This window comes from Cetorhinus maximus, chromosome 1 (assembly GCF_964194155.1).
Source record: "Cetorhinus maximus chromosome 1, sCetMax3.hap1.1, whole genome shotgun sequence".
Lineage (NCBI taxonomy): Eukaryota > Metazoa > Chordata > Chondrichthyes > Lamniformes > Cetorhinidae > Cetorhinus > Cetorhinus maximus.
This window is the reverse complement of record NC_135879.1, coordinates 46,592,953-46,614,583: the sequence shown is the minus strand read 5'-3', so window position 1 is coordinate 46,614,583 and position 21,631 is coordinate 46,592,953. Positions and strand designations below refer to the sequence as shown.

At 45.9% G+C, this 21,631-nt stretch overlaps 1 protein-coding gene across 1 annotated transcript in view; it reads right to left on the bottom strand.

Moving 5' to 3' along the window:
* The window catches only part of pdgfc (platelet derived growth factor c), a 439,285-nt gene that overhangs the window by 300,201 nt on the left and 117,453 nt on the right, over nucleotides 1-21,631 (bottom strand). The window contains exon 2 of the mRNA XM_078540645.1: nucleotides 10,171-10,366. Within this exon, the coding sequence (XP_078396771.1) occupies nucleotides 10,171-10,366 (196 nt within the window). The remainder of the gene's footprint in view (nucleotides 1-10,170; nucleotides 10,367-21,631) is intronic.

Sequence of the window (21,631 nt, the reverse complement as noted above, 5' to 3'; positions counted from 1 at the left end):
GAGGTATTCCTGCAGGGGCAATCCTTGCCGGTCACAGAACTCTCCATGGACCACAGTGTGCCCAAACAGGATAGAGGCAATCCCAGAACTGAGGCAGGTCACCAGGACATACTATTAATTGGCCACTTAAAGGCCTCAATTAGCCTAGGGGCAGGAAGGCTGGCCTTGAACTTCCCTGCCCCTGAATCAATCAGAGGGAGTCGGGAAGGCAACAGGCTCTCCACCCACGCCTTCCTGCATGATTAAACAGCAACCACCAACCCCCACCACCCACCTCCTAGCTCCCTCCCGTGAGAGAGGGAGGGAGCATTAAATTCCGCCTACTGAAACACTTCCCTCTCTCTTACACTAGAAGGTGGAATACAAAAAGGTGCAGCAAGAACTAACCGGAAGTGGAGCAGTGCTGATGAATATCCTAACCCCCATGACGGGGATGGCGCAGGCTATTATTGGAACTGCAATTGCTGAGGCTGTGGCCGGTGCAGGACTGTATCCTGCATAACAGGACAGTGTCCTCATAAGAAATCTTCCTTCTTAAATCCTACTTTCTCCTCATCCCACAATCTCTACTGACTTATTACTTGCAGATGAAGTAAGCATGCAGCTCTTACTTTCCCCTCTCCATACCACAACCCTACCTCTGTGCTTTTTCCTTTCAGATTCCCAATATGTGCAAGCAGATCAGACAGTGGAGGAATACTAAGAAGTGGTGATGAAAACACATTCTCACTTGATTTCACACTCACAGACACCGGTTCAGACACTGACATTCCAGTTATCTTAGAGGATAGATTAAAGACAGGACCTACACAAGATGAGACACTGGAGACAAGTGCCCAGCAGCCAGAGCAGAGTGAAAGGATAGTGCAGGTACCTACCCACTAGAAAACCAGGCCCCACATGAGGACTCAGATGAGGACTTCAGGCTACAGAAGATTGCTCCTGGCCATACACAACAAAATGCCTGGTATATTGAGAAGCCTGCCAGAGAGTGTGCATTCAATGTCATTGAGCTTGGAGGAGCCCTGCACCAGCTTGGCACTAGGTGTTGCGCCTTAAATTTTTCAGCTGGGAGCAGTGGCCAACTCCATTTGCACACTTGTGGATCCAACCCTTATGCAGTGTCTGTGGAGAGAGAAACAGAGTTAATGTTTCAGGTCACTGACCTTTCATCAAAATTCGGTTATCAACCTGAAATGCTGGGCCAGGCTTTACCCTCAGTGCGTGTATGGAAATTGGCGGTTTGCCCGCCGACGACAATGGTGGGTTTTTGTGCTGTATCGTCTGCTTCCCATCTAATTAAATATGCACACATGGGAAACGCGTCAGATCGCTGGTGGGGCAGCCTCTGATTCACCCAACCCACCGTGAGCTCACTGTTTGCTCACTCTGTGCGCCATATTTAAAGTGCTGCCACACACAACACTCTCAATGTCTGCAGCCCAGTACTGCTCCATTGAAGACATGGCCCCGAAAGCCAAGTAGACGGCAGCACCCAAATTCAGTGATGTCTCACTGGAACACCTTTTGGATGCAGTGGAAGCCCGCTGCAATGTCCTCTGCCTCCGTTCTGGCTGCGGGAGGTCCAGCAAGCTCACCACTCCAGCTTGGGAGGCAGCGGCAGTGGTGGTCAGTGCCAATACTGCGCAGAAGAAGTCAGGCACTAAGTGAAGAAACAGGATGGACAATCTCATCCGTGCTGCCAGGGTAAGTCAACCATTTCATCACTTTCAACTCACAAGCCCATCACATATTCACTGGCATCTCGCTCACTGACAGCTCAAGGGACATCATCACTCATTTTTTCACACACCATCAATCTCCATCGGGTCTCATTTCATCCATGGCTCCCCTCACCACCAACACATGCCAGGCATCCTTATCATCTGCCTGGCGTGCTTCTTGCTCACACTCACTCCATCCGTCTTTATGCAGGACAAGATCGCGCACAATCGCAGGGGCTGGAGTGCTGGAAGTCTACCTCCTCTCCAAGCCATTGAGCTGGCTGGAGAGGACTTGAACTGTGCCTGCGGTGATGGTGAGGTCAGCGGCAAACACTTCTGTGAGCATCCTGCACTAGCTCGTCCCTCAGACACCCATACTGTGAGTGTATTGTCTGTTTCAGAGTCACCTGCCATGCACTAATTATCTCTACTTTCTTCCCTCAGCCAAGCGCCCAAGGCCTCAACCAGTCAGGCCCTTAGTTCAGGCCCCGATGACACCTTGGGTGAGGATCCTGAGGACACCACAGCAGAAGACCCATCACAGCGCTCACCCACACCCTCCACCAGTGAAAGTCACACACCTCGGTGGGACCTAGTTCTAGAGCAGGCTTGTGGTCACTATCTGGTGAGCACAGCACACAATCTGCTCCACAGCAGACTGAGGCAGGGACATCTGAGGTTGCCGGCACTCAGAGGACTGCTGCAGGCCAGGATTCTGCTGAGCCGGAGTCAGATGATGAATGCTCAATCAATGCTCTGACCTCGGTCCTAAATCAGTTGGTGGAGCTGCAGCAACAATCATGGGAACATCAGGAAGGGATGTCAGCTGCATTCCTCAGATTGCAAAGGGCGTTGGAGGAGCCCATCTGCATTCAGTCTGAGGTGATAGCGCCAGCATGCCAAAACACCAGGGTCAACACTGGCAGGATGGCGGCCGCCATGGAGACCTTGATCCAGGACATCGATCCTGCACTGCTGCAGGAGTTTCACTCAATCATTATAGCTATTGGTGGCATCCTTCTATTGTCATGTGAGAGGGGGGTGCGGGTCACCTCGATCTCACTCCAACTTCTCCTCAAGGAGTCAGCCAGGGGCCTTCAGGCATCATAGGGACGAGGACCAACATATGGACGCCCTGGGGCCATCCACCCACAGTGACTCCAGGAGTGTCCAGCTGATCCCAATCTCCTCTTCCTGTCACCCCATCACCTCCAGCTCCACAGGCCGAGGAGGGTCCACCTGCCCCCCAGCAGGACACCCAAAGCAGGCCGGGGTCCTCCAGGTCTTGGCCCTCCAGATGACGCCTGCCAATGTCATCAAAGACAGGGTGTAGCAGTCAGCAGGCTGCCTCTACCTCCACTGTGGATGTCTGGGAAGCACCAAGATGTGGTGGTAGGGTTAGGAATGTTAGAAAGATTTAGGAGCACATTGCTGGCATGGGTGTTCACAACATGTATATGATGTTCACAAATGCAAATAGAATCACACCCATTCCACATCTCTTTATGATGCGCTGTGTTGCTGCCAAGCAGGTGAGATACCATGGTGCTCTCCCCCCACTTATTGCAGATCTCACTATCACGGGCTTCTCGTCTAGGTAGTGTGCTTCCATATCACCACAGTGTGCGGCCCTTTCCCAAATCATTGTCGTGATGCCGCGACCTTAATGTTACGTGTGCTTGTGGAAGGAACCTCATTCACATGCTTTGTAGGGTCATGTGATGTTTATTCTTGGCTGTGTAAGATTGAGGCAAAGGGGTCTCCCATCTCGTCTGCATCCTTGAACGGTGAAGGTGTACTGTACAAGGAGAGATGTGTTTACACATGGAGAAGGGTCATATATCGTACAATTCCATGTGCTGTCTGTCATCTGGCAGGGTTTTCATGCTATGACCCCATACTCAGAGTTCATATGCGCTCCTGCCTGCCAACCATACGTCCAAATTTCTGAGTGTACATCTGCTAAGCTCACCAATAAGTCGGGATACCTTGCCACCTCAAGGTGCCGAAGCTCTTCCCCTCTAAGCCACATCATTCCCCTGGTGCTCGAATCTACAACCTTGATCATTTCTCAAACTGTAATTGCTGCCACAAGTCTCTCGTCACAATGTTGGGATGCAACGCTGTGCATCCCATCAATTAAGCACTTGCCAAGACGTGTGGTGCTAATTGCAAATGGTGATTTTTGGTGGTCAACAGAGTCTTTGAGCATGCTCTGGAAGCGTACATCATTGATTTAAACAATGTTGAGGGGAGCAATGGGATAGGAGCGAGGATGTACTGAAGCTGAAGTGTGCTCTTTATTAACTTGTCACTTTGAGGGCATCATGGTGTCTGAGCATTTTGGAGTTTGCAAGAGGCTGGCCATGAGGGCACAATGTGTGTCGCAAAGAGGAGGCATTTTAATGTCTGGCATGCAAGTGGTTGAACGTCATCATCTTCAGGTGGTCCACATGCAGCGTAAAGTGAGGATAAAAGCAGGTCACTATTCCTAACTGAGAACGCCGGATGGTGATGTGATAGAGAAGAAGGTGACACAGGGGATTAAGCCGTCTCTGATTAGATGCACACCTGTGGAACATCCTCGGCTGCCTTTGCCCAAGTGTCACCCTATCAGATTCACCATCGAGGTTACACAGAATGTGTTATCCTGTTGCTGGAGGTGGATCTCCTTGAGGAGCTTTGTCAGATTGAAGATATGCAGTTACGAGCCCACTGAAGACAGTGGAACAGCTCCTGGCTCTTATAGGCTGCTGTTGCGACTGGGATGCTGGAGGTACACTTGAAGAGGCAGCACCTTCTGACCTCCGATGCCGGGACTCCCTCCTCCAGTTAGCACCTCATCTCAGCAAGGACACATGCTCTTGAGGCCTCATCATCGTTCAAAGGATCTAGACAATGTGAGCCTGATGTGTAACTATTCACTCTCCTATTGAAGTGGATGGTTGAAATGAGAGGAATAGCAACACTGGTGTTCATGTTGGTCCGTGATGGAGGGCACTTGTTTAAGAGGGACTTACTACAACTTGTCATCCTCCTTGTGGAATCTAGTGGCTATCAGGGCCTCGCACACATGCCTGCCTCGTCTTGTCTGTGATATGGTCTCTTCCCCCGCAGCCTCAGTTTCCTCAAACTCCAATACCCTCATCCCCTCCAATGTCCCCCTCATTGGAGGGGATGTGCAGCTCCTCCATCTGGTAAGTCCTCCCCCCTTTGCAGCACTAGGTCATGCAGTGCGCAGCAAGCCACGATGATGCGTGAGACGCTCTGGGGACTGCACTGGAGTGCTCTGCCAGATCTGTCCAGGCATGGGAATTGCATCTTTAAGATGTTTATAGTCTGTTCCATCAATGCTCGGGTAGCGGCATGAGCACTGTTGTACCTTCCCTCGGCAGGATTCTGTGGCAGCTGCATGGGTGTCATCAGCCACATCCTTTAGTGGGTACCCCATGTCAGCAAGGAGCCAACCCTAGTCCCTGTGAGGTCCCCCAAAGATGTCCAGGATCTGCAATCTACTCAAGATGTATGCGTTTTCGATTCTTCCTGGTATCTGGCGCAAACCTGCATGATTTTGTTTCTTGTGGTCACAGACCAGCTGTACATAGAGCGAGTGGTAGTCTTTCCTGTTTGTGTTGGAGTGCCTGTTGCCAGGAAGCTTTTATAGCTACACGAGTGCAGTTGATGGCACCCTGCACCTGTGGGAATCTGACAATCTCAGCAAAGCCTAGTGCTCTGGCGTCCTGTGGGCCTTGGCAAAAAGAGTGTCTGTCACCTCATAAATGCATCTGTGAATGGACGCTTGAGAGATTCCACAGAGGTCCCCACTAGAGCCCTGGAAGGAACCACTTGCGTAGAAGTTCAGTGTGGTGGTTACTTTCACAGCCAGTGGCAATGGATGCCCTCCCAGTCCTCATGGCATCAATTCCTGGAGACTGTGGCAAATTTGAGTCACCAGGTTCTTGAACATGCGAAGGCATCGGCGACTCTGTCTCTCTCTCAACTGCAGATAAGACATGTGAGTTCTGAATGTTCTCAGCCTTGCGAGGTGCCTACGCATGATGTCTCTGTGAGTCTCATCCTCTGGGTCCAGAGGGGGCCCTGCTGCCCCTCCTCCCTTTGGCAAGTCTGGTGCCTCTGTCACAATCTTCTCCTTCTCTCCTGCCAGTATGCAATTATGCAGCAATAAATCCAGGCTCAGCCTTCCAGATGGTCTCCTCTCTGCAGCATCAATGAGAAACAGATAAGAGTCAGCATCAGCCTGCAAGGGTCTTATTTCTGTCAATGGATCAGTGAATGTGGGCTCCAGTGTCAGAAACTAATCGCCCCAATAATCAGGCCAGTGCAGGGATCATTTTAATGTGTGCCCTCCCCCTCCCCTCCCCCAACTCTTTTACATGACCAACTGCTATGAGATTCCTTTGGCCAGGTGCTTGGATGCGCTGCTTTCAACCCTGTGCTTGGATCCTCATTCACTGCACTCTAATACCACACTTGTTGGAATACACAAGGGGGAAACTGGTTAATTGAGGGGGGGCTGAAGACTGTCTTCCCTTAAGCTGCCAGTTGCCACTGCAATGATTGTAACATGCATCTGAAGCTTGTCCAGTTGCCCAATTGCTCTGGGTCTGAATTTTTTGTTTGGCGTGTGGGCATGCACCCGACACACTCAAGCATGAAATAGCGCATGTTGACGTTGGGCAAGCATCCTGACGTCATTGCGCACTTGCGCGATATTTCAGTTAACCGGCGCGGGTGAGAATTGACAGCGCACCCGCTGACAATTAAGAGCCATAATAGGCCATTAGCCTTGCACTTATGGCATTTTTCATTGCCCATCCAACGTTACAGTTGGCAGATGGGTGAATCGGCCAGGCAGACTTTGCCTTATTGAGGGAACCTCATCCAAGGGCGGGATGAGGTTTCCAAGAAAATTTTTAAAAAGATAAAAATGTTTGGACAGAATTTTCAGCATCCATATGTTTAGCTGACTCATTCTGATGCATGGACATTTTTTTTTGGCATTTTAAGATCTTTATTTATGGCTTTTGGGTTCTTCAGCTCCCTGAGGCAGCTTTCTGCCTTCAAGGAGCTTTCCCCACGCCCATGCTGACTTCAGTGCTCGCCCTCCTCCCGCCCCCACCCCGGCAGTGCTGGGCATTTCAGCGCGCCTTTCACACTGGCTGGCTGTTAATTGGCCAACCAGCATGAAATCACAGCTGGGGGCCGATCTCAGGCAGTGGCCCGTTTCCCAGACATCCTGTGGCCTGCCAACCGTGCCCACATGCCAAACTCAAAATCCTGCCCCTAGAGTGTGTTACTGCACTGGGCAATTTCCACACTGTGAACAAGTGGTTAATACAAGGAGGTCGATTGGTGCCACTTTGCGGGATTGGTCTCGCATGAAAGCACATCATAGCTTAATTTTGCTGATTCCCTGCATTTTCATTGAAATGCTCGTAACATGTCTCAGCTGTGCATCTCTCCTCATTTGAAAATGCACAGTTCAGTTGGATGCCCCTTTAATCATCCCCCCACCCCAGTGCATGCACCTGCCGTCCTATCCGCCCACAGAGTCCTCACCAGTAGAGTGTCTCCTCTTTTTAATTTTGTACTGCACCATCGCTGCAGGTTGGAAGATGGTGGTGCTGAGCTCTCACTGCCAGACCAGCTTGGACCCTTCCTGTGAGAGGGTGGAAATCCCTCCCATCATCCTGCAGGAGCTTAATGTTCAGGTTTTCCTCCCTTCTCCCCCTCCAAGAACCTCTCAATCCGCCCCCTGTATTCCTTGATCCCGTCGTGATTGTGGTGGATATCCCTTCGTTACCCCCGGAATATGGTGAGGTAGATGTGCCTATGCCCCATGTGAACCTCACCTCTCCCGATCTTGAGGACACTTGCACAGTCTGGCATATACCACCACCCCCCACCCAACACCCTCGAATGCCCCCACAACACCTTCTCTCCATCGGTAGGCTGCAGATGCCTCCCCTGACTGAGTGTGCCATCTGCTGCCCAGTATGATGCCAGAAAACCCCCCTAGACCAATGGGTGTGATGTTACGACCATGCCCTGCACCCAACATCCTGGGCATGACAGAGACTGGACTGACATGCCCTCCCCCTGCCTGGAGTGGGACAAGGACAGTCTCAACATTGAAGCTCTTCTTCACGCAGTGATCCTCCATTCTGGACCACAGTCGCTTCTGTCATTCTGTAACCAACTCTCTCTGCATCCTGGCACTGAGGATGTTTTCCCCACCGCCCCCATTCCCCCCAGTCATGTGTCTGAGTGTAACCTTCCCCACTCTTACTCCCCAGTGGAAGCCTTGCCCTGCAGCCCCTTCCCTTGCCTCAGGCCAGTTTCCCCCCTTCCCCAGTGAAGCCCTTGCCCTGCAGCACATTAAAAGCCACCTCCGCCTTACTACTAGTCAGGTATGTGGAGACAGAACCCTGAAAGCAAAGCCTGGCACTGATTCTGAGTAGCTGTGAGGGTTGCACGATGCAAAGTAGGCAAATGAACCTCAAAGTCACGATTGAAATGCAGGTCACCAGGTGCATGTTGCTTATATCCGGTTGTGAAACACATTGGTCTAACTGGCGCCATCTTGATGCAGCGTGGGGGGTTGATTTTGGTGAGCAGCTCTTATAATGTGATGCAAATGTATTAAAATTATATTCCCAACGTGTCGCAGTGGGAAACGTGGCCCGCCATTGACAGCTGGAGCAGATGGCCCTGGATTGCTTTTACAACCGCAGCAAATTGATATTTCCGATCTCAAGATATTTTCGATCTCAAGATATTTTCTGTTCCCACCCACCATGAAACCCCCCAGGGGTGGGGCCAGAAAATCCTGCCTGTTAACTCTATTTCTCACTGCCAGGCCTGCTGAGTATTTCCAGTATTTTCTGTCATTATTTTAGATTTCCAGCATTTGCAATATTTTGCCGTATGCAGTGTCTGATGGCCTGTGTCTCAGGCTCCATTGCAGAACAATGAGCTTCCAATAAAAATCTTCCCCATTTACCACAGAAGTGCTGCAGTGGAAGCTCACACAGAAGTCCCACAAGGTCAGCTTGATGTGATACAAGCTCAATCTGCTGTCATCATGGCTGCAGATACCAATGTTCATAAAGGTTTGGAGGGTGTCACAGCAGTCCAGTATTCTGTCCTCCAAAAGATTGCTAGGTTTCCTGAGGCGCCATATCAGGAGAGTGGTGTGGCTCCAAGAAGCATGGACCTGTCGTCCTCTCTCAGGAATACAGCATTTGTCTTCCATCCCTGCCTCTTCACCAGTGCCCTTGCTATTGTCCGTCAGTCAGCCTGGCTGACTGCTCTTGTCCATGCCAAGATGGTGCAGTCTAAAGCCAAACCTTCTATGCTGACTGAGGTTGACCTCCAAGGCAACTGCAATCTTCTCCATTGAAATTCAGCAGCCTGCCACCATGCATGCTGCTGCCACTGGGGTAGCACTGCCCTAGAGCACTAGGAGAGAATTTATGGGGTGTTTAAAGTTAAGAAGGGCTTTGATAGAATGAATGAGATAGAATGAGAAACTGTTTTGAGTGACAGAAGGGTCAATAATCAGAAGATGCAGATTGAAGGTAATTGGTAAAAGAACAAGAGACGAGATGAGGAGTCATTTTGTTTTTACAGAGCAAGCTATTATGATCTGGAAACCGCTGCCTGAAAGGCTGGTGGAAGCAAATTCAATAGTAATTTTTAAAATGGAATTGAAAAATATTTGAAGGGGAAATACTTGCATGACTATAGGGAAAGGACAGGCGAATGGGACTAATTGAATAGCTCTGTCAAAAATCTGGCACAAGCTCACTTGGTCAAAGGGCCTCCTTCTGTATGGCGTGGCTCTACAATTCTATGATTTTATGGACCTCAATTTCCTCAATGGCATAAGCCATTGGTATGGCAAAATTTCCTGAGAATTTCCTTAAATACACAGAATGTAAAATACAATTAAGAACAAGCAGAAATCAGTGTAAACAAAGCATAGTGCAAAGCACGGAACTTCTTTTATATTTGAAAATTAGATGTTTAAAGCCATCAAACTATTATTTATGCATGTTAGGCATCTAGTTTCAAAAAGTGCAATCAGGGAAGCTTTTAAACTCTTTAAGTATCTCTTTGTGATGTTTTAAAAGACAGTCATTATTACTTACGTTACCAAGAAGAAAGTATACTGACATAGATTCGGCTTTTGGTTTTGATCCTATTAATCAGTGATTCCCTTAAAAAGACTTCACTGAATCAGCATTGCCAATAATATGACTATTTTTAGAAACTATCCAGAATCTCTCCGGGATCACTTACTTGACTGTATTTCAATGTAAATTAAATGAAGTTGCTGTTCTTAGTTCACCTCCTATCTTAAGAGCAATAATTTTCTTTACTAACAGTTTGTTCTACCCTTATCTGAAAAGGATGCACTCACTTGCACAGTCCATTCTCTGGTTCCTCAAGTCCGAATCTTTCATCGAAGGTCAGCTGTATTTGCATATTCTCATCAGCTGCTATTAATCTCCACACCAGCACCACATTCCGAGGGTAACTCTGAGGAAATCGTGGACTCTGCACAAATCCATCCTCTGATACTGTGATAATTTTTTCATGCTGATGATCATGTACTCCTAATTTAATTAAAAAAAGCCAATGTAATTGTAATTGTAAATGTAAAACAAAAGGAATTTAAATCTCAACCATGACCAAATGTTTTTATGTACTTCATTTTGTCAGTAATAAACTAGTCCGATATAATGAACACAAATCTCACAACAACCAACTAATAAAGGATAATGACACAAGAGAACCAGCAACCTAATGAAATACTTATAACCCAGAATTTATTTAACCATTCTCTGTATCATAACATTTTTAGCAGGTATCTGCTGAAACTTCCTACATGATGATTGATGTGGGGCCTACTCTGTCATCACATACTTGGCGACAGCTTACAAAACATTGAAAAATAAATAACACATGCTGTTAGGATTTTCAGTTTGCTATCACTGAGACCCACACTTTAAAGACTTTAAATTAAGAAAGCCATTTGTTCTCCTTCCTGCTGTTTTGAAGATCGATTGCAAATATCAAAAGTCTGGTCTGATTTTAAAAAAACTTTTTAAAAAAGTTTCTGATTTGTTAATTGTCTAACACTAATGTGTGTATTATTTAAGGTTGAATGCTTTTTTGAGGCTTTTTTTTTCTCCCTCTTTAAATAATGAGTTTCCTAAACTGGGACAGCTATTCCTGAAAATTTGCATGAACACTCTGAAGCTTTTTTGGACATTAATTTTTTTGCACTGCAATCACACGAGTTACACCAGAAAACTTAAGTGTATCACAAAGTCATCAATGTTTAATGTTAATATGATGAAAATATGTACCACTGAAGGTCTTATGAGTTTCCAAAGGGGTTTTCCTTCCTAATGGGGTGATCTACAGACTACTTAATATTGGAAGGAAGGTGAAAGATAAAAATATGCCAACAAATTAGGGCAATTAGTAAAAAGAAAACATAGAATAATACTCATGAGAATTTCTACTAACACAAAATGAACTGGCCAGAAGAGGTTGGTAAAGGGAATCAAGGAATGGAGCTCCTACAATGTGCACAAAACCCTTTCTAGCCCATTGTGTCAGAAGGCCGCCAATGGAAGATTCACTACAGGAACTCATGATGGGGAATGAGCCAGAACAGATAAGAGAAATGAAAGTAGGGGAATATCTAGGAATTCAGTATAACATAATAAATACACTTTAAGATAATAATTGAGGACACAAGCTTGGAAAAAACATAGGTTACAGATCCGAAAAATGGTGATTTTGAGACACCAAGATTAGAACTTGGAGATATATAATGGGCAATAAAATTGGTAATCAATAATGTAAAACAGCAATGAGAAACAGGGTCCAGGAAAAATATATTCCACTAAAACAAGAGAAGAAAGTACAGCTTATAGAGCTACCATGGATGAATGACGATCTCCAACAAGAGAGAATCTAACCGTCGCCCCTTGACATTCAATGGTATCAGCATCGCTGAATCCCCTACAATCAACATCCTGGGGTTACCATTGACCACAAACTGAACTGGACTAGCCATATAAATACTGTGGCTACAAGGGCAGGTCAAAGGCTAGGAATTGTGCGACGAGTAACTCACCTCCTGCTTCCCCAAAGCCTGTCCACCATCTACAAGGCACAAGTCAGGAGTGTGATAGAATACTCTCCACTTGCCTGAATGGGTGCAGCTCTAGCAACACAAGAAGCTTGATACCATCCAAAACAAAGCAGCCTGCTTGATTGGCACCCTATCCACAAACATTCACTCCCTCCACCACTGACGCACAGTATGTACTAGTGTGTACATTTACAAGATGCACTGCAGGAACTATGAAGGCTCTTTAGACAGCACCTTCCAAACCCACAACCGCTACCATCTAGAAGGACAAGGGCAGCAGACAGATGGGAACACCACCATCTCCAAGTTCCCCTCCAAGCCACACACCATCCTGACTTGGAAATATATCGCCGTTCCTTCACTGTTGATGGGTCAAAATCCTGGAACTACCTAACAGCACTCTGGGTGTACCTGAACCACATGGACTGCAGCGGTTCAAGAAGGCAGCTCACCACCACCTTCTCAAGGGCAATTAGGGATGGGCACTAAATGCTGGCCCAGTCAGTGAAGCCCACATCCCATGAATGAAATTAAAAAAGTAAGTGAAAAATGGAGGGTAAGAGGCAAGCACTAAGTACATAAACAGCAGCAGAGAACATGACAAGAGAAAAGGAGAGAAATAAGAAACAATTAGAATAGCAAAGAAGAACTGTGAAATTAAATTAACAAAGAACATAATTAAATAAAATGGTAAAATGTTCTACAGGCAAATAAATAAAAAAGGAAACATGGGCTGGGAATAGAGACACAAAGGGGTAGGCAGGATAAAAATAAAAGTGGCAAGGGTGAGATGACAAAAATATTAAATAATTATTTTGCTTCTGTATTTACCAGGAAGATGGATCAAATGAACATGAAATCAGAAGATGAGATTAGAAATGATATAACAACAATTAAAATAAAAAGAGGAGGAATGTTAAATAAATTAATTAAACTCAAGAGGGTAAAACCCTTGATCTGGATGGATTATATCTGCACATTTTAGAAAAATCTAAGGAAGAGGTAGTAGACGCTATTATGAACATATGAACATATGAATTAGGAACAGGTGTAAACCATTCGGCCCCTTGAGCCTGCTCCGCCATTCAATAAGTTTATGGCTGATCTTCTTGTGTTTCCATTTCCACGTTCCCATCTAACCCTGATAACCTTTGACTCCCTTGCCTAACAAGAATCTATTTACCTCTGCCTTAAAAATGTTTAATGACCCCCACCTCCACCACCTTCTGAGGCAGAGTTCCAAAGTCACACAACCCTCAGGGAGAAAAATTCTCCTCATCTCTGCCCTATAAAGGCAACAGCTAATTTTAAAACAGTGCCCCTTAGTTCTGGACTCACCCACAAGAGGAAACATCCTTTCCACGTCCGCCTTGTCAAGACCATATAGGATCTTATATACTTCAATCAAGTCACCCCTCACTCTTCTAAACTCCAGTGGAAACAAGCCCAGCCTGTCCACCCTATCCTCATAAGACAACCCACTTATTCCAGGTATCACTTATTCCAGGTATCACTTATTTAATAATTAATTAGAAAAAGATATAGTGCTAGCAAACTGGCGAGACAGAACACGTCCAGCAAACTATAGACCTTAACACTGGTGGTAGGAAAAATAACGGAATCCTGATTAAAGGAGGAAATAGAAAAACATCCAGAAACCAAAAATATAATAATGAATATTTAGCATAGACTGCAAAAGAGTAAGTCTTGCTTGACCAACCTCATTAAATTATTTGAAGAGATAACACAGAACGTAGACAAGGGTAATGTGGCAGATGTAATGTACCTAGATTTTCAAAAGGCTTTTGATAATGTGTCACTTAATAGACTAATAAATAAAGTCAGAGGGTGCAGACTCACAAACAAGTAGCAGAATGGATTGTGAGCTGGCTTCAAGACAGAAATTAGAGAGTAGGAATAAAGACTAGCTAGTCAGACTGGCAGAAGGATGAAAGTGGGGTTACACAAAAATCAATGTTATTCCCACTGTTCACAATTTATATTAATGATTTAGACTTTGAATCAAAACACAATTTCTAAATTTGGAGATGATACCAAATTAGGGGGTACAGTCAATACTGAGGAGCACTAGAATAAATTATAAAACAAAATAAACTTGCAGAATAGGCATAAAATTGGTAAATTCATTTCAACAAAGATAAGTGGGAGGTATGACATTTTGTTAAGAAAAAAAGTAGCAACATAAGTTAACAAGAATATAAAAGAAGTAAACCACACATGGGGTTATTTCCAAGGGGGACAGAGTTGAAAAGTAGAGAATTGGAGCCTTGGTTATTATACACTTTGAATACCCTATACAGTTCTGATTCTCATAAAATTATGAAGAAGCAGTAGACAGGGTGCAAAATGGATTCATAAGGATGGCACCAAAAATCCAAGGTTATTCCTGTCAGGTAGGGATTAACAGGCTGAGTCACTTTTTTCTTGAAAAGTAAAGGATGATGGATGACCTAAAAGAAATGTTTAAAATTATGAAACGTTTTGATTGAGTGGGTATAGAGAGAGTTTCGCTAGTGGCAAAGAGCAAAACTAGATGCCATTAATATAAGATAGTCATCAAGAAATCATATAGGAAATTCAGAAGAAAGTTATTTATCAGAGAGGGTGAGAATGTGGAACTCATGTACTGCAAGGTGTAGTTGAGAATGCTATAAATGCTTTAAATGGAAAGCTTTAAACATACAAGGGAGAAGGAAATAAAGGGTTATGCTGAAAGTTAAATAAGGGAAGAGGAGGCTTAACTGAAGCATAAATGTCGGCATTGATTGGTTGGGCTGAATAGTTTGTTTCTGTGCTGTATATTTTATCTAATACTCTGTAAAATCATACATAATTCTGAACATCTTCTTTCCCAAAAGTAGTAATGATTCTTCTTGAAAGCACAATTACCAAGTCAATATTTAGCGATGTGTCAACATTTAAGGCAATGGAGAAAGCCTGGAACTGTCTTCAGAAGATAAACTGAACTACAAATAGTACCAGGTTCACTGGCATGGGAAGCTTACACTGCAAGAGATGGTTTTATCCACCAAAAGACAATCTTTTAGAAACTGTTTTTCACATGCAATTACATCACTGCACTTCCTTTTAATAACTTGGCAAAACTATTTTCCAGAACAATGCTGTCTTTGGATTATTGCATAAAATGCCAGTCCCTTTAATAATGATCACGAAACTTCCAGATTATCATAAAAGCCCATCTGATTCATTGATGTCCTGGAAAGTTGCTCTGCTTACCTGGTCTGGCCTACACGTGACTCCAGACCCTCAGCAAAGTAGTTGTCCTCTAATTGCCCTCTGAAACTCTCCACTCTTTGGAGTTATACATAGCACAAAGAAAGACTGTTGTGGTTGCTGGATGCCAATCATCTCAGCCCTATAACATCACTGCAGGAGTGCAGCAGGGAAGTGTTCTAGGCCCAACCATCTTCAGCTGCTTCATCAATCACCTTAACTCCATTATAAGATCAGAAATGGGGATGTTCACTGATGATTGCACAGTGTTCAGTATAATTCGCACCTCCTCAGATACTGAAGCAGTCTGTGCCCACATGCAGCTTGGGCTGATAAGTGGCAAATAACATTCATGCCACACAAATGCCGGGCAATGACCATCTCCAACAAGAGAGAACATAATCATCTCCCTTTGACATTCAATAGCAGTAACATCACTGAATTCCCCACCATCAACATTCTGGGAGTTACTATTGATATAAAGCTCAACTGGATCAGCCATATAAATACTATGGTTACAAAAGCAGGTCAAGGGCTGAGAATTCTGTGCCAAGTCACCTCCCAAAACCTGTCCACCATCTACAATACTGAAGTCAGGGGTGTGATGGAATATTCTCCACTTGTCTGGATTAGGGCTGCTTCAAGAATGCTCAAGAAACTCAACATCATCCCGAGGCAAACCAATCTACTTGATCGGCACCCCATCCACCACCTTAAAAAACATTTACTCCCTCCATTACCAGCGCACAGTGGCAGCAGTGTGCACCATATACAAGATGCACGGCAGCAACCCACCTTTGACAGTACCTTCTAAACCAACCTGTCACCCAGAAGCAAGGGTAGCAGACACATGGGAACCCCACCACCTGCAAATTCCCCTCCAAGTCACACAGCAACCTGATTTAGAACTACATCACTGCTCCCTCACTGTCACTGAATCGAAATCCTGGAACTCCTTCCGCAACAGCACTATGGGTGTACCCACAATGAACTGCAGCAGTTTGAGAAGGTGGCTCATCACCAACTTCTCAAGGGTACAATAAATGTTGGCCTTGTGAGTGACACTCACATCCCAAGAATGAATAAAACAAAATTCAGTAAACTGGTCAGTTTTGAATTTTGTCCCATAAGCATGCTGAACCATTAATAAATCATCCCACCCAGCCACTGAATTCATGCACACCCGTTAATTGGTCCAAACCTTCTATAATGGTGTGGAACATTTTAAACAATAAAAAAGCAACTATCCTTGAGACACATCAATTAACAATATTTAATTTTCTCTCTTTGGTGTGCATTACAGAGAGAAAACTACTTCAATTATATAATAATCATTGGCAAATCATCCAGGTGACATTAACAACTATTTAAAATATTGCTCCTACCAGAACTGCAACCAGCCGGGCGTGTTTTTGGCAAGGGGTCACGTAAGATAGGGCGGATGCCCACCTCACCACATTCCCACTCACCTCTGAGCTTAACCCCATAATACTGGGGGTGGACAGGCGCAAAGATCAGCAGCCTACCCACCATAGATAATCAAGGGTCAATAAATCTTGTTACTAAGCCAATTGACCCTGATAATATACTGCCCATGCCATAAAACTGTTGGCATAGGCAGTCAGGCGGGAGTGGGCAGCTGTTGTTTAAAAAATTCTTCAAAGGGCAGGAAGGAAGGGGGGGGGTTCTATCTTCAGGGGCTGCTCATTGCAGATTGGGGGGCAGCCTCTCCTAAGATAGAATGCATCCTCTTTCATCCTACCCACCTGCTGTCTTAAACCCACCAGCCCCACCCCTTTGCTCCCCTCCCTAAAGTGCCCAAATCCTCCCTGCCGAAGACCTCAGACTTACCTGTTTCCAGAGACCCAATGGCTTTCTTCCTCCTCCTCTTGCAGTCCTGGCAGTGCACACTAATGCGCTCTTGGTGCTACCAGCACCAATTGGCCAGCAGTTCTCAAGGGTAGGACTTCCACCCCCGTGAGAAACAGAAGTCCCACTCTGCCTCAGTTTATCCCACCTGCAGCACATTAGGGCTGCAGGGTGGGCCCAGTGTGGAGCGGGTCAGCTCCACAGATGACTTTGCTTCAAGAACCCATTCCTCTAGTTTCAAACTTTAAAAAAAGACAAATATGCCCTACCCCTACACTTTTGGGATTAAAATCAATTTCAATGCAGAATTAAAATCAATTTCAATGCTTCCTTTCCTCTATCTTAAGGCCGAAATAAAAAAAAATCATGTGTTGCAGCGCAAACAAGACATAATTTATAAGGGTCATGAACCTGCAATGCAGGCTGTAGAAGAATGGGGGGCACAGACTGATCCGGGAACAGAGTGCTTTGTGAACCGAGTGCTAAGTCGGGAACTTGGTGCAGGTGGGAATCCATGGCAGAGCGGGAAGGAGGTGCTACTTTTTATTTTTATTTTATCTCCTGTAGCCTGTCAGTGCTCCTCTTTTGTCTAAAAGCTAGGAGGCTGCAACTTCTTGTTACTTCAGCTAACTAGTTACTAATTGAGCAACAACAACAAATCTTTATATAGCACCTTTAACATGATGCTGCTTCACATGAGCATTATAAAACAAAGCATGACACCAGCACACAAGGAGATATTAACTCAGGTGACCTACAGCTTGGTTAAAGAGGTAGATCTTAGGGAGTGTCTTAACGAAGGAAAGAGAGGTAGAAAGGTGGAATGGTTAGGGAAGGAGTTTCAGAGCTTGGGGTCTAGGCACTGTCACCAATTGTGGGGAAATTATAATTGGGAATACACAAAAACCACATTAGAGGGGTGCAGATGTCTTGGAGGGTTGAGGGGTGAAGCAGATTACAGAGAGAGGGAGGGGTAAGGCCATGGAGGGATCTGAAAACAAGGATGAAAAGTTTAAAGTCAAGGCGTTGCTTATAATCAAATAAATAAATAAGGTTAGACAGACATGTTAGGGCAGGAGGTGTGTTGTGCCTGGAACATATGAGAGTTTGTGGAATGCATTGCAGTCCTTGGACAACCATATCTGCGGCAAGTGTGTGCAGATTAAGCAACTTCAGTTCAGAGTTGCTTAGGTGGAGTCTAAGGTGCAGACATTGCGGGGAATCAGGACAGAGGAGAGTTAGCTAGGCACTTTGTTCTGGGAGGCAGTCACACCTCATAGGTTAAGCAGAGCAGGACGTCAGGGGCAGGAGGGTGTGACTGTGAGTCAGGGAGGTATGGGGATCTTGTACGTAATGATGGAGCAGCCTCAGCCATTGACTTCGACAGACTAATATGAGGTGCTTGCTACCTGTATGGTTGAAAACAAGGTCTGCAGGGTGGATGAACAAACTGACCATGGCACCATGGTGCAGGATGCCATTCAATTGGAAGGAGTGAAAAGGAATGTCTCAATGATGGGGGGGGCGGTATAGTCAGAGATAGTGTTCTCTGCAACCGCAAGGGGGAGTTTTTAAGGTTGTGATTCTGCCTAGTGCTAGAATTAAGGACATCTTCTCGCAGTTGGAGATGAACTTGGAGCAGAAGGGTAAAGATCCAGTTGTGATCCACGTAGGAACCAACAACATAGGGAGAACAAGGAAAGATGTTCTCCTAAGAGAATTTGAGGAGCAAGGGTTCAAATTAAATTGCAGAATTTCAAAGGAAATGACATCTGGATTGTTACCTGAGCCACGCACCAATAGGCATAGGATCAAGCAGGTTAAAGGATTAAACACATGACTCAAAGGAGTGGTATGGGAAGAAGGGGTTTTGATTCATGGGGTACTGGCATCAGTACTGAGGAAAGAGAGGGCTGTTTCAATGGGAAGAGTTCCACTTAAACTGGGCTGGGATCAGCGTCCTGGCAAATCATATAACAAGGATTGTGGATAGGGCTTTAACCTAAAAGAGGATGGGGAGGGTTCAGGCGATATGAGATTTAGAAATCTAAACAGAAAAATTGAGACAACAGAATGGTGTAGCAGAGTGGGGCACAAAGGGGAAGAATGTTTAACAGTAATAGTGCATCAGTGAATAAAGTCCATGTAAATAATAGTTGTGAAAAGTAAAATTAAATGTTCTTTATCTGAATGCATGAAGCACAAATAGTGCACTGGTAGCACAAATAGAGATCAGTGGTTTGTATACCATCGCCATAGAGAGACATGGGGCAGAATTTAATACCCTCCCCCATGCTGTGTTTGGTGGTGGGGAGGCATTTAGTCACGCGGGAGGATGGTGGGTGAGGGCTCCGCTGCCTCCCCCAGTTGCTTGCTGGATCCAGGGGAGGGGTGGGCCCCACGTTCAAAGGAAATCAATCGGTGCCTAATCAAGGGGCTCTGCATTGGGAACTGGGGGTCCCACTGTGAGCCACTCTGTGTCCTTGTTGCTGCCCCCCACCCTTCCCCCCATGAGCCCCACCCCGCAACTCCCCTCCCACCATCTCTCACCTATGGCCTGGGATCCAGTGACAATCCTAGGCTTCAGGTTCATGTCGTACTGGAAGCAATCACCATCTTCCCAGTGGCACTGCTGTTCAATAAAGTTGCCGGCCTCTGGTTGGCCAGCAGCTCTCATTGAGTGAGACTTTTGCCTCTGGGGTCCTTAAACCTGGAGAAGGCTTGCCATTGTTCAGTTAGGTGTCTGAGTGGCACTAAATTAGGCGGGGCTTCCATGAAAGAAGTAACGCGGAGGTCTCACTAGCTCTCATCATCTCCATTCAATACCACCCATGGCTAGAGGGTGACAGAGGTTGGAAAATAAATATTCCAGGCTACATAGCATTTCAAAAATACAGGTAGAATAGAAAAGGAGGAGGAGTAGCCTTCATAGCAAAGAATGATGCAAGGATATTCATGACAAATGATATTGGCTCAGAAAATCATGAAGTAGAATGGTGGAGATTAGGAATAACAAGGGCCATAAAGTGCTGGTGGCAGTAGTTTGTAGACCACCCTAACAGTAGCTATACTATTAGACATGCATTAAGCAAGAAATAATTTGAGTTTATAACAAAGGTGGACTCTAACCAGCGACAAAGTTGGTCTGGAAGATGAGGCTGTAGAATGTTTTTGTGAGTTTCCTGGAATAAGACATTGTGGAACCAAATAGGAATAAAGCTGTTTTAGATCTTGGTATTGTAAAAAGAGACAGAGTTAATTTGTAATCTCATCGTAAAAGGTACACTTGGAAAAAGTGATCATATTACAATTGAATTCCATTAAGTTTGGAAGCAACATACTCCAGTCCCAAACAAGGATCTTAAACTTAAACAAAGCCAATTACATAGGTATGAGGAGAGAGCTGGCTACGGTTGATTGGATAAATAGACTAAGGCCTGAACTTTACCCTCAAAGTTGGTGCGGCCAGACACAGATGTAAAGCCCGCTCATGGCTGAAATCGCTCTGTGAGTGTGATATTATGCTGGGTGGCCAATTAAGGCCAGCCTAGAGTGAAACGTGACTGCTGGCTGATTTTCCTGTGCGCGGGGGTGGGAACACATCAGGTCCAATGGGCACCCAGTGGGGTGTTCAAAAACACAAGAGGCAGTTCTCTGAAGGCTGCTAGGAGTTGTGGGGAGGGAGCTGTTTTGAAACTATCCAAGAAGTGTCCTGGTGTGCAGTCATGGCCTCAGCGCCTGGTGGTCATGGAAGGTGGGAGGGGAAATTGGCACTCTGTCCTGCCATTTCTCAGATGAGTGGAGTGCTGGTCGAGGAGGTCAGTGCCAGGCGGCATATCTTAATGCCCAGGGATGGCAAGAGAAGGCCGCCCTACCTGACCAAGAAGGCCTGGACAGAGGTTGCTGGCAGGTCAGTGGGCATGATGTGGTGCGCCACACATGGCTTCAGTGCTGCAAAAGGTACCCTGCGGTCAGCAAGGGTAAGTGCAGAGGTGGTATTGACCTGTGTGGAGAAGTTTAGTCAAGTTCCCATTGCTCGGAACATTCAGGGGTCTAAGAGTGAGTATGCCAACTGGCACTGAAGCCTTCTCTGCCATAGCTGGGATGTCAGCATGACTGGCCTCAGTGCATTTCAGGGTGAGATGTGCCACAGTGACACGGCCCACCTAAAGCCCGGGTGGCTGGAGGGTAGTGGGAGGGAACCAGGAAAGGACCTTCAGGGAGACAGAGCAATAATGAGACTTTCTATGTTTCCCTGTCAGGAGAAGAGCAGTCATAATGCTGCGGAGCACCACAGAACAGGTGGAGGAGTGCCAAATCTGTGCATCCTCACAAAGCACAAAAGTGATGCAGTGGAGCTGGAATGCCTTCGGTTAGCTCGCTCCTCCAGTCACGGAGAGGCAGGGGTCTCAGATGTAGGTAAGAATTCAGGTGACGGATGCGTGTGCGGTAGGTACTGGAAACATAATGGGCTCCTCTCATCAGAAACTGAACTGTCACAGCCAGAGAGCCCACTGAAGCTCCAAAGCAGATGGCACCATGCATTAGGTCTCCATTGTCTCCTCAGCCTGCCTAGCATGCATAGTGA